We start from the raw sequence: 13761 nt of genomic DNA on the forward strand, positions 1-13761 counted from the left end.
GCTCTGCTATTACTCAAGTCTAAACATGATAAATTAAGGCCGGAAAGTGGTTTTTTTGACTGTGCTAGCAGTGTGGGTGGATCAGCAAGGATCGTAAAACCTATTGGCTTTATCATAAAGGCCTGAATGTAACTGTCAGGCTGCCAGCAAAATCTGCCCTGCTCGCAACACTCCTCAGTTCTGGCAGCAAATGGTAGGAACTCTATCAAAGAGCTGGTGTACCTCAACAGCAAGGTAGATTCTAATTAGTTTTTTAAGCAAGCTTGAGGTTTTTTAATCTCACTTAAATGGATTTTCTGTCTTTAAGCTCCCCAAGGAAAGACAGGTTGTTTTTAGGGTTGCAAAATCCTGCTGCTGCCGTACTAGGTGTATTCAAGACATCCACTTTGCTTTGGGTGATCTGTGCCTTGTAACTGGCAGCTCCAGGGGCTGACAACGACCACAGCAAAGCCCCTCGCTGAAGAGAAGCCGCAGCCTCAGTGACTGCAGGCTTCAACTTCTGCAGCAGTTCAGAGACTGGTGTTTTGCAGATGCAGCCTTCACAGAAACAAGAGTTCCCCACATTGCAGATGCAGCCTTCACAGAAACAAGAGTTCCCCACACATCAGGTTGACATCTGTAAGAAATGAATGTTAAGTTTGTGACTTCAGTTCAACTGTTGTACCCTTGTCAAGCAAGCCGGCTGAACGCCCCCCCCGAGTGCGTTACAGGCTGCACCAAGGCTGGTAACAGACTCATCCTTTAGAGTTTGCTGCTTCTAGTTTTAAGTCTCATTCTCACTTTCCCCTGCAGCTCCTTTTGGGCTGTTTTACCTGTTGAAGTAGAGCAGTCTGTTTTCACCAGGCTTCAGGAAAGCCAAATGCATGTGAGCGTTCAGCACTACACCCAAAAGCATTGATATTAGGCTCTAGGACTGCTCAGTTAACCAGAGCAGCATGAAACATGGTGAGATTTGCTGTTCATTCAAGCTTACTGAACTCAACTCAACCTAAGTAGTATGCATTCCTTTTATTTAAAAAGTTATCCTAATAGTGCATGTTGCACCTATACAAAAGAATCTTTACACTGTCCGCACACAGGTATATAAGGGCTCCAACAGCTGCCACAGATCTCGGCCAGATCATGTGCTAACGCAGCGTTCCTGCTACGTGGCATTTAGGTGGAGGGGGTGGGGGCAGAAGTCAGCAGTACTGGGAACTCTTGGCAAGTGGAATGTGTGTCCCCTTCAGGGACAGAAAGACCCCTGCCAATCCTAGATCCATTTGGGGAGAGGAGTAGGGATAAAGTCTGTAGGAAGAGCACCAGTGTCACAACAGGAAGATTACCAGGCCGGAGCAGTATTGGCCAAACGTCTCATGCGCCTAGGAGAGAGAGAAAGAGGTACGTAAGTAAGTGCTGTGCTGCAGTCACGTGAAGTCTTAGTAAAGCCAACACTTTTGGGGAGGCTGCCACAGCTTTGGGAACTCTGTAGACAGGTTTGTTGCCTAGACAGCCTTCCCACGTTATCTGGGAATGCCCCTGTTGATAAGGCTCAGACACTATTCTCAGCAACAGCTTTTAGGGCACTCTTGCTCATTAGCTTGGATTGAACCGATCACTACTGAAAGCTATTCAGCCGGCCATAGCTGAGAAGCAAAATAATTATGAAACTGTTAATCAGCAGTAAAAAAAAAAAATAATCCTGGGAAATAGATGAGCCAGCATATTTACTCTTCCCACAATGTACCTTTTGGAGAGATTCTAGCCGTTCATTTATACCTGCCAGGAGCAATTTCAGCAAATAGAGCAGGTGCTCTGGAGTGTGTGTCGCACATGGCTCAGTGGGGGTCTCCGCCGCAGAGCTCCTCTGGGAATCACAACAGTGTTCCCATGCCAGCAAACAGGTTGGCATCAGTTGGGCCGGAGCTTGCCCATGCCTACAAACAGCACTTTACCCTACATAAAAGGATTTTAGGTAGCTTTGCACTGCATGAAACCCCACTATTCTTGATGAACACCTTCCTATAGAAACAAATCCCCCTGCACAGGCAGGGAGGCCAGGGAAAAGAAAAAAGGAGGGGAAAAAAAGGGAAGTTTGCTTCAAGCGAGAGATGGTTAAAGTAGAGATTTAAATGTTTGTGGAGCAAGGTGATAACAGTTTAATATCCTGAAGCAAAATGAGTTTCTGTTGTGGTGTGCAAGTTTGAAATCCTGCCAGTTGGCTCTCAGTAGAGAAAGGCAAACATCAAAGCTTTTAACTTCTGTCTTAGAGACAGGCCAGAAGGAGAACTGTCTGAACGAGTGGCAGCACCTTGTATTTCTGTCCTGGTCTCTGATCTTCTTCTCCATCTCAGCATCTGTGAGGGTTTCCAGAAGAGGGCACCACTGGTCAGCATCCCCTGTGTTGCGAATAGCAATTTCCACAGTGGGCAAAGGGTTCTCACTGCAGGGCAGAAGGCAACAAAGCAACATCCATCAGCGGGCCCAGAGCACTTCTCTGGGTTACCAGCCCAGACACAAGGACAACAGAGCATCATTTACAGTGTTTCAGGCTTAAGCATTCATTCTTAGCCCCGCTTAGTACAGTCTAGTTCCCAGAAGTACACCAGGGACTGATGGTTACAATCTTGTGGAGCCTGAAGGTTCTGGAAGACCAACAATGACCATCTCCTTTCACCACCAGAGAGAGGTTTGTGAAAGCAGCTGTGGCTGACGCAGTTGTCTCCCAAAACGGCCACGATGTAACTGGCTGACAGCCTTCAAACCCAAAAGCACAGGCAAAGTTCACTGCAGTTTACTAGTGCTGGGAGCACTTCTCCCAGAGCAGCAGCTGAGCGGGGACTGTTGACAGAGCTCTTTCTCTAGCTTTGCTGTTCCACAACTCTGACTTCTAGCTGTGCTTTGCCTAGTACACCCCTGACAGCTCTCCCCTGGCAAAAGTCTGGCTTTCTGTGAGCCCGATAGTGGCACAAGCATCATTCTCCCCATTCCCATGGAAAAGGTAGTCTTTTAGGACTTGCTGTTTCAACCAGAGGCCGTGGCTACGCCCTGCGCAAGCAATAGAACACCAGGCTCTGTCCTGGATCACAAGATCTGCTCCTCAAGAGATGAGTCTGTCCTGACCAGCTGTATTATCACACACACAAAAATATTTACTGCTTCACTAGCCACTTTTCAGTAAAAGTCAACAGGAACTGACCAGGAGTAGCTTCCAAATATTGACAGTGGAGCCGGAAGCCCAGCATAAACACAGAGGAGCCTCAGAATGTAAATGTTTGCTTTGAATTCTAGAAAGCAGCTCAGCCTGGGCTGCACAAAGTGTGTGTGTGTGAGCGGAGCCCTCCGCAGGTGTGCGCACACATCCAGCCCCCTCCCCGGGGACATGCCTCCCTCCGCAGGATTGCAGCGCTCACAGGCAGCCCTCTTATTCCCCCAGGAAGGAACTCGAGTGCTAACCGCCATGGGAACAATGTCTGCATCAAAGCTATTAATCTACAATAACAACTCTTCAAAGTAATGCTACAATGAAAAATTAATCCAGAGCCTTTGGTATCTGATCCTGGGAGGAAGCTTCAGTCAAATCTACTTCCAGTTCTGCTGACATCCAGTAAGCAACACTCAAACCCAGGAATTTTATCTTAGCCCCAGATTGCTACACATTCCAGACTAAATGCTACCTCACGTACTATGCTTAACCCAGAGCACCCACTAGAATTAAATGGGGGCTGGAAAGCCAGGCTCATGTGCATAATTTAATTGCAAGCCAACTTGGATACCACACTTCTATAGCACAGAATCAATGATAAACTGAGAAATCCTCCCTCATCTCTAACCTCCAAAGTAAGACAGCTCCCACTCCCCTGCCATTTTTTGACCAAGATGACAGTGCCTGGCAGAACGATTGAAATGCACCATCAGCTGCAGGATTCCCAGTAGAGCAAGACACTCCCTCTGCTAGGGTCCAGGCCTCTGGAAGCAGTCATGGCCACGCCAACAGGGCAGGGAAGCATCTTCTTGCAGGAAGGGCAACTCCTCAGGTACGTGGGTTTGATGTGAGAGAACCTGTGCCATCATTCAGGTCTCAAAGGCAAAACCCTGGTACCAAGTGCTGTGTGCTGCCACTAGAAACACTCAGTGCCGAGATGCGAGACGTCGTAGCACACTGTCCCCCTGAAAATCCCCCTAAGCATCAGTTACCTGTCTGCTTCCAGTCCTGGGCTTTCGGGCTGCCCTTGTTTTGCACAGAGCAGCCCAGCTGCAAGAACTGCCCTGGCTTTCATCAACTAGAAGACAGTTTCACCTCTCCCTCTGATGATTAAGAGGCACATGACTTCTCAAACCCCCAGTCCCCCGAGATATTAAGGTTCTTTTGATGCATCTAAAGCAGACCCTTTCCTTACATCAGTGGAATGACTTTGGAGCAACAACCACTCCTGTGGTTTGGGAATTCAGGAACTAACCAACCACAGAACCCAAATATCATTAATCACTGTAAGGTTTCAAAAATACTCCTTTGCTGGAAGACAAAAGGGAAGCGGAGGGCATGTTTGCACTATGACACAAACCAAGGTTTAAATTACATGTTTTTTCCTCCCTGAACTGTTCATGTCTACTGTGTTCTGTTGGGGCTCCCTTCCTAGTTTTTGATCCTCCTCCTTGCAATACTGCCACAGTCTAAAGAAGGCCTGAAAGCTACCTGTTTGAACTACCCCTAAAAGGAAGGGCTCTTTAGTAACTATGGCCAGGTAGGTGTTTTTAGAGAGAACAGTGTGAAGTTGGCATTAATCTGGTATATCTGAGAGAGCCTGGGCGGCACTGACTAAAACCTTACTTACTGCGAGTCACAAAGATAGGAAGCAAAGGCAAAAACTAACCCCCCTTGCAACAGCTAACACATAGACAGATTGATTTCTTAACTCGGGTATCTGCAATAAGTGGAGAAGCATGGGAAAGAAGGAGAACATTTAATGTGCACGTTCAAAGCCTACCTCTGAGACACCAAATGACAAGAATTAGGAACAGATGCCCTGTAGGTTGGGAGGCAGTATGCTAAAAAGTTGTCAATTAACTGGGAAGGTAAATAAATTGTGAGTAGAAAAGAGGGCTTCCTGGCCAGCACAGTGTGAGCAGGGCCACCTCTCTACTTCAAGGAGGATATGAAGAAGAAAGCTCAAACTCCCAGGAAAGCTCAGGCAACAAGGAGTCCTACTAAACCTTCCAGAAATGAACTCGCTCCCTGCCACAGCTAGCGTAAGGCACAGGCTAAAGTCTACTTCACACTGGCTCCAAGGACTGCGTCTACCAGCAGGGACACTTCCATTCTCTGTTACTGCAGGCCACAATGCAGACAGCGCTAGCTCACTTCTGTCACGGTTATAATGCACCCTGCAGCAGGGAAGGAGAGCCACTACTCCAGGTAACAGATTCCCGTCTACCACTGTCCAAGTTCCCATCATTTCTCAGGAACACACACTCGCTGTTCTGTTGTTACAGCTGGATGCGGGATTTGCAAATATCAGTCAGCTGTCATGGATGGAAAGGTAGAAGTCACCTCCCTACCGCTGTGAGGAGAAGGGACATCAGCGGGTTGGACACACAATCTAACAGTTTCAGCAGAGGAGTTTAATTCCCATGTGGTAGAGTCCCTTTCCATTTTCTAATATGAACCACTCTGGCCATCATTTTAGAACCAAGTGGTTGCTGTGGAATATTTTCAGGACAAAAATAACCTCCAGAGGAAGCAGAGCGAGACAAGTGGAAGAGCAACTGTTCCAGAGCAGATCAGCACATGTTTTCTACAGAAGGCTGAGCGGACAGGAAACCTTCGGACTGAGGAAGGAGCAGAGCTCACGGCAGCAGCAGCAACAGCTGCCCCACAGCCTCCAGCTCCTCCTTGCTTAACCCCACAACAACTACTCATTTCCCTCTGCCTAAGGTAGGACAGGGCTGGGCGTTTCCCTTTGCTGCCCAGGCAGGTCATCCTGCTTCCCTGAACTGACCTCTACAAAACTGGCGTCAACAGTACCATTCCCTCACCTCTGCAAATACATCATTTGCTGAACTCTCAAACTTCCTCGACTGTCACCGTGACCTGAGGTCAAAAAACCTCCCAGTGCACATTAAGGGATACTTACAGCCTGCAGACTCAGCAAGATGCTGAGGATAACATCAGTACAGTAACAACCACAGAACACTGCACGGCACAACTGGAAACAATTATCATTAGGAGACAAGTTACAAAGCTGACTAATCAAACCTGACATTGCTGCATTCCAGCTGTGAGAAGGACCTACGATCAAGCCAACTTTAACATCGGCCAGGGTAGAGAGCTACAGTTTCAATCAGTCTTAGTTCAAAACACCAGAGCTCGAGACAGTGTATGGCCCAAGTCAGGAAAGCCACCAAAACAGAAATGCATCCGGAGCTCATCACTAGCATATATTTGAGAAGGGAGACACAAGGTATTCAGTCACTGTTAATTACAAGAGCCTTTCATTCTGTGGCAAAAGCTAACATTTCATCAATATTTGCTCCTGGAATGTATTACACCCAAAAGGGAAAGATACTGGAGTACAAGCAAAAGCAATCTTAAGAAGGATAGAATGAATGCAAGCCCTAAGAACGAATTTCAAATGAAACTTTCTGCATCAGGTCAGCTGTTTCAGCATTCATTGATGCGAACACCCAGGAAATAAAACCACGCACCCACACCCATACTAGGAAGATGACAGCTCTGTACCTGAAGGCGTATGTCTTCTGATGCCAACTCAGCTGTCCCCGGATGCTGTAGGCAATAGTAGTGACAAACTCCCCACCCAGGCCAAGCTCTGAGCACAGCTTCAAGGCAAACTTCTCTGGTGAATTCTCCTTCTCTGACATGTCCCATTCAAACTGGTCTACAAGGGAGATGTTCCCTACGTGGATGTTTAGCTGCGGACAAGGGAAGAAACAGGTCATTTGTTTCCATTCTCACAACAGTTTATCGAAGGTAACATAACTGAGGAGGAAGAGGATGGAGAAGCACAGACGTTAACTCCTAGTTCAGTGCATCTGCAGAACTCCTTAACTGAATTCTTAATTCCAGTAGCATGAAGACAACTCAGCTTTGCTCACCAAGTTTCAGTTCTTCCTAAAGGACTCAGCAATGCTTTCATTGAACTATTCCATCATCTCAGGGGCTGGCACATGAATGTTTAGTAATCTGCCACCTTCGTTCTGTTCTCAATACAAAGGAAAAAATGCAATCTGGACACAGGACTGGAATTAAGAGCTCCTTTGCTCCAAGGGAAGCCTTTGTACTCTTACTCCCCCACAACATAACCAGAGAAACCCAAATGGTTCAGCTCTCATTCTACTGCCTTCCTGTATTACCTTAATAATAACCCGTTGGTCTGACTGATCTTCTAGGATACTGTCAGTTGGGTACGACTCAATCTGTTGTCGGATGGCAGAGGCAATAGCAGGAACAAAAGTCAGAGGATTCAAATCCAGGTCATCGCAAAGAATCTCAGAGAACATTTCTGGGGTCATTAACTTTTCTGATACAGAACAACAACAAAGAGACACTGTTAACTTTCTTCGAAATCAATATCTGCCACTTAGAGAATACACAAAATTAATCCCACAGGGTGTCAAAGGGAATTCCAAATGCACCACCTTTTGCTTTTAAAAGGTTGTTTGTAAGGACGTGCACACTGACATAGGGACTTGCAGCCTTCTTTACTTGCTCCATGGGGGCAACGTAGCTATGGTCTAATAATCCACATACATCAAGAAGCCATACACATAAACTATTCTGTATTTGAGGTACCTCAGCTAAGGGAATAGTCTCAGACCGCTGAGCTGGGTCAGGAGAATATGCCAGTTAAACTCTTCAGATTACATGTGTCCAGCAATGACTGCAACCCATGGAAGTGGCAGAACATTTGCTAAGAGACACGAGAGCTGAATACAGTCCAAAGTGGGAGAGCTTTAAAGCTCTGTATATATAGAGCAGGACGTGCACACTTATGCATGTTCTCTTTTCATATTTGGTGAGGGATACAACTATATCTCTCCAGCCTCAGGAAACTCTCCTTCCTACATACCATTCATGTTCCACGTAAACGCATCTCTGAGTTTCTGCCCATCAATTTCCATATCAAGCCTGATTGGAACCAGAACCTCCGGCTGGGATGCATTCTCATGGATCACGGCTGGGTCATGGTCATCAAAGCTAATACAAAGAGCAACAACACGGTATATGCAACTAGCACGTGACACATCTGGCATCCACAGAGGGAAGGCAATGTTTGTTGGAAGCAATCCCCACGCTCCAACCCCCCGATCAGTCTTTAGACTGACTCCTCAATGCAAGCTCACAGGGCTATGGCAATCAACACCAGTTTATCACCTTTTATTACATCTATCATAATACATTCCTGAAAATAAAACAAGGAAGCTTTCCAGGATTACATTTTATCTCGGTTTCCTCTGCTTTTATAATGGAAAATAAAAGTTAGTCATGAGCCACAACAGCATCTTCCATTGAATGAATTACATCAAAGTTACTGGAATATGTCAATGAGAGGAAGCCCGTCCTCCACAGAGGGGGTTTGCAGGCTCCTCAAATGACAACTGCTCAGCAAATCAGCAGAAAGGAGAAGGAACTCATCAGGAAAAGAATGAACCACCTTCCTGACAAAAGGAGAGCCTCCTCTCTGAGCCCTGGCTGGTCGCTGTAAGGAAGAGCCTCAAGACATACAGTTTAACTAGGAACCTCCAAATAGTGACCTGTAGGTCTTTTGTCAGTTAGAGATGAATCACATCACATTAACTCATCAGCAGTACCCTGGCAGCGTATCATTTTGGTCACTGTTTCCACTTTTTGGAAGCAGGAAGCTGCCTTACCACAGAGGGAATGTCCTCTTCTTATCCCTGCCCATGCGGTTTCTGTTAATCGTTGTTGAGCACGGCACTGCATCCAGGTGATGAGAGCTGTTGGGCAGGGTCGGCACCCACTGGTTGTTCCTCTTTGCCTTCTGTTCTCTGAAGGAGGAGACTGTGTGTTAAACTGCAGACCGTGAGCACCACTGCTACTGCTTAAGGGAAAGTATCATTTTAACCTTTAAGTCCTATTATGAGTTCCTGCTATTTTACTCTGGAACCCTCAACAATATTGTTCCCACGCTAGCCTCTGGGAAGCCCAATCTCCAGCTCACCAGATATGAATCCAGGTGCACTTATAAATACTAGGTTCACATTTGGATTTTCTGTCTATACTTTATATAAGGACTACTGGGAAATGTGAGGTCTCCAGAAGGCAGTACGTGCAGAGAGCGTGTTCTGCAAAACATCTGTTATAGATGGAATGCAGTAATTGAAAAAAAGAGCTGTATCATCAAATACTTATGTTTTCCTTCCTCTTGTATGTGGGCAGTAACCCAATCCTTATGGTCTGGAGATCTTCATTTGCCCAACACTGCAAACAGTTGTTAGCACAGACTGGCAAGCACCCCCCTGCACCACGGCCTGGGTTTGTACAACTTCTTGCACTTCGTTCCCAAGCTGACATCTTCCAAGCAGCTTCATTCTGATCTTGGCCCTCACCAACGCTGGTTACCTGAGGTAGGTAGGAGGTTCTGTGCTGATAGACACTGCCTTATACTTCTCATCGTTTCCATCCAAGATCTCTTCCACTTCAGAGGCCTTTAGCAGTGTCACGCTAGTGGCTAATGTTGTATAGCCGTGATCTGGTACCAGGAAAGATGCCAATAATTAACATGGAAAAGTACTACATCGCAACGTAGCATTAAAGGGCTGCATAGTGAAAAGCTCTCCCTGATGCTGCAGGAGGGACTAAAATAGGTTACAAAGTGGTACGAGTGTGTTCCCCAGAAGTCTAAATAAATATATTGCACTAAATAAATATAATTGGGTTTTGACATCCATCTAAACAGCAGGAATAAACGTGACTTTCTTGGGAGAGGGGGTGGAATGTCTTAGTTAATACATGGCAATTCCCACCACAAAGCCTAGAGAAGAAATACAATTCAAAAGACAAAAGTAGTATGACACCTTGGAATGGCTGCATAGTGATAGAGCCAAGATTTGCAAAAAGCATCAGTATCTCTTTACCTTGTACAGCTATCCTGTTCATACTCGATTAGAAACAGCTTTCATTGGACTAAGAGTCAAGACACAGGGAGGGTTAGAATTACATGAGCTTCCCTCAGGTACTACCACTGGATGAACCTCTTTCTTCCAGGGTACAACTTATTTGTAGACTCTGGTCATTTCTGCTGTGAAATTTACTTAAGATTGAAAGGAATGCTACAAAACCAACATTTCAGAAAAAAAACCTCCTTAAGTCCTCATAATTAGTTGATAAATTTTAAATCTAATGTGCTTTTACTTAAGGAAAGGAAGAGAAAAACAATTCTTTCCTACCCTGAGTTGCCCTTTGCAATCACATGGTTTAGCTCTGCACACCTACATCTGCCAAAATTATGTAAAATCTCTTCCACAGCCTTCTGGGAGGAAAAGCCCAGAAAACAATAAATCCTCAGTGGACTCAAAGTTTGGAAATAGAAAGGCAACGTTCAATAGAAAAGCTGGTAAGACCTGGGAAAGGGGGAGGAAACCTCAGAACGGGTCTTGCTGAATTACAGAGACCACCTGTACTTAAGAGTCCCGCTAAGGTTCTGAGAAAGAAGGCTTAAGCATGTGATCAGGATGCACAACTAGGGTGACCACAGGGAGAGATCAGAGGAAGAGGATTAGACATTAACATATATTGTAATAGCACCAAAGGTCACAGTGGAGATTCTTCCTCTAGCACAGCTAAGAATAACACACAGATAAGACTTACATCTTCTGGGACTGTGAGACCGTTGATTTTCTGTTGGGGGAAAAAAAAAGAAAGAAAAGAAAGCAACAGGTCAGCAGGATACTTGGAGGAAGGAGATTTAAGTCCAGAATGAACTACTTATTTTTATTATGCTTTACTCTAAAGAGTGTACAACAAGTCATGCTGCTAAGAAATTTAACTGCTTGTTAATTAGTCTCGCACCAAAACCAATACCGAGGCAGCTATATTCTCACTGTGGCAGTCGCATCAGTAGCGACACACCACAACAAATTCTGGGAGGCATAAACATTCCGTCCCTGCAAGAAACAAAGTTAAGCAAAGATACACATTTTCAATGGGGCATCCGTGCAACATTCCTGCCTATTTGACAAAAGAGACAAAAATGCATCTCTCTGTCTATAAAAGTCTCTTCTGCAATATGCCATTGATTTTGAGATCTGGCTCTTGCTTTGTGACGAATGCAGCCAACCCCAAGAAAGCCATGATGGATGTTTCAATTTTAGAACAGTTTTGGTCAGTTGATGTTTGTTGCTCGGCTGAACCAAGAGCTACCAGTGCCACCGCTACAGAGTGCTCCGTCAGTGGGGCAATCTGAGGCGATCTGCACAGCTCTAAAGGGGCGCAAGCTTCTGAATCGCCAGAGACAGTTTCTCAAGGCAAAATTTCAGCTTTCAGATAAACATTACTGGGAATGTCTGCTCATCTTCTCACCATGTGAAGAGGCCACTATCTTCTTCCTTTCTTCCACTGTGGCAAGTCGCCTCCAGAGCGAGGGATATCTCTTGTACAGGGAACCCCGAAACATACGCAAGTAGTTCCCCACCTACAAGAAGAAAAGTGGAGACATGGCCTGGTGTTCCAGGTAAGAAATTTCTAGTAGAAGCCGTAACAGATTCAGCTCTTTGTAATGATAAGAGGAGCCTCTTACGTTTCTTCCCCCGCCCCGTGACAGACTGACGGCACTGTGTTTGGCATCATGCAGCACCGCAATTTTTGCGGCAATACAGAAAAAACAAATTTTTATCCGCACTTATTTCACTAGTTTGACATGAAAAAAATCACATCTGTTGACAATAATCCATTTAGTAGGAAAAAACCCTGTTCATTTTCATGTATTTTTGAACAACCAAATCTTTCTTTACTTCAGTTTCTACTGCCATGCACAACGCTCAGTAGGAATTCAATCACACCAGACACCCATTTTTCCTTTGAACCTTTGTGCCATCTAGATGTTGCTTGAATACAGCAAATGCCCAGAGACATATATTTTGTTTTAAATCCTTTGAACACGTAGAATGTGATCGCTGCCAATAATCCTCTTTCAAATTTACTTACCATCTGTAAAGCAGTTCTGTTCTTCCTGGCACAAGATCGTCACCTGTGCTGAAGGCTACAGCAGGGCTTGCTGAACAACAGAACTATTTCTAGACTCTGAAATCAGATTTTTAGACTGGTAGTACACTGGCAGACTGCCACACAATAAGGGTTTTATTCCTTGTTTGACAAAACTCATTTTGATCTTAACATCTATTTTCAGGTAATTTTCAGTTGTATCTGTTGCTCTACAGCGCTCATCAATGGGCAGAAATTAACTGCAGATAAAGAAAGACAGCCCTTTCCCTGCTTCCGTGTGTCTGGTGTGGCAATCTCGCAGATTAGCTGACTGCAGTTACAGTTCTTTCAAACTTCACATTTCACATGAGAGCCCGAGGGGCCTCCTGCTCAACCTACACAGCTGGCGGTTTAACTTACCTGATATTTCCTTTTTTGCTTCACGGCTGGGGGGGAGAGGGGACCAAAACATTTTTTTTTTTCCCCGTTTCCAACTACGATCATTTCGCTGGCGCCGAAGCACCAACGTTTCTCGCTTCACTAACGCCCGTGTTCAGGGGGGCAGAGCGGCCCCTCAGCGGGAGGGAACGAATCGCCCCGGTGTCCGCAGGCACAGGGGGTGCCGCAGGCTGCGGCCCAGCGACGGCGGGCAGGACTCGTTCGCACAGGGCCGAAAGAGCCGCGCTGGCCCATTCTGGGGTTGTCTCTAAGCACAAAGGCCCAGGTGTGGACTAAACTCCCCCACGGCCTGTCACATAACCCACAATTCTGAACAAGCGCGCTACAAAACCTCTTCAGCGGGATTCCCGCGGAGCAGGGCCTCAGGCTGCCGTCAGGCCGGGATGCGATCTCTGTGCACTCCCGCCTGTCTCCGAGAGCCGCCCTTACTGGGAGCACTGGTCCCAGCGCGGCCGAGCCTCTGCGGCAGACCCACCGCCCGGCCCCGCCTGCGGGGGGCCGAGAAGGCCGCAGGGGCCGGGAGGCCGATGCCCCCCGCGCCGGGGCTACCCTCAGCCCCTTCCCCGGTCCCCCCCGAGAGCTCCCCCGGCCCGGCCCGGCGCCCCGCTGCCGCCGCAGCCTCCCCCGGGCCCGGTTCCCGCCCGGGGGCCGCACCTCGGAGCCGATCATGTAGAACTCGCCGTCCTCCTCCAGCTGGAACTTGACGGGCTTCTGCCCGAAGGTCTTACTCAGCGCCATCATCATCATGGTGGCGGCGGCTGGAGGGCGGCGGGAGCGCCCGACGTCCTGCGGGGGTCCCGGGCAGCCGGCGGCGGCGAGGGGCGCGGGGCGGCGAGAGGCGGCGGCGCGGCCTAGTCCAGCCGCCGCGGGGCGCATGCGCGGGTGCGCCCCGCCCTCCCCGGCCCCGCCTGAGGGGCGGCCTCCGACGGGGCGGCCCGGGCGGGGGAAAGGGGCGGTGTGTCGGTAGGTGATACCGGTACATACGTACGGCGGGGCGGGCGAAAATACGCGGGCAGCACCGACAGGCGCCTGCGGGAACGTGGCGGGGTGAAATGTACAGACATTTACAGCCGCGCTCGTGAGGAGGGGCCGGCACCGAGACCCCCGGGGCTGGGGCACCGCTCACCCCCGGCCGTGTCTCC

At 47.6% G+C, this 13761-nt stretch overlaps 1 protein-coding gene across 1 annotated transcript; it reads right to left on the bottom strand.

The window, feature by feature from the left end:
* Positions 1-993: 993 nt before the first annotated feature.
* Positions 994-13505, bottom strand: SMARCB1 (SWI/SNF related, matrix associated, actin dependent regulator of chromatin, subfamily b, member 1). Its single transcript, XM_063350750.1, has 10 exons — positions 13274-13505; positions 11540-11651; positions 10829-10858; positions 9581-9710; positions 8869-9006; positions 8067-8194; positions 7351-7517; positions 6719-6909; positions 2291-2422; positions 994-1361 (listed from the first exon to the last, which is right to left on the bottom strand). The coding sequence occupies exons 1-10, from the start codon at positions 13493-13495 to the stop codon at positions 1322-1324; spliced, it is 1290 nt and encodes a 429-aa protein (XP_063206820.1). The 5' UTR covers positions 13496-13505; the 3' UTR covers positions 994-1321.
* Between the last annotated feature and the right edge of the window lie 256 nt (positions 13506-13761).

The sequence above is a fragment of the Chroicocephalus ridibundus genome, chromosome 13 (genome assembly GCF_963924245.1).
Source record: "Chroicocephalus ridibundus chromosome 13, bChrRid1.1, whole genome shotgun sequence".
In the NCBI taxonomy this organism is placed as follows: domain Eukaryota; kingdom Metazoa; phylum Chordata; class Aves; order Charadriiformes; family Laridae; genus Chroicocephalus; species Chroicocephalus ridibundus.

What these genes read in the sequence shown, in the direction of transcription:
- SMARCB1 (XM_063350750.1), bottom strand. Translation starts at nt 13,495, where the DNA reads ATGCGCCCCGCGGCGGCTGGACTAGGCCGCGCCGCCGCCTCTCGCCGC. An exon ending in GTCTCACAGTCCCAGAAGAT is followed by an intron (nt 9,711 to 10,828) that starts GTAAGTCTTATC and finishes TCCTGGTACCAG; the next exon opens with ATCACGGCTATACAACATTA. An exon ending in GAACCTCCTACCTACCTCAG is followed by an intron (nt 9,007 to 9,580) that starts GTAACCAGCGTT and finishes CTCCTCCTTCAG; the next exon opens with AGAACAGAAGGCAAAGAGGA.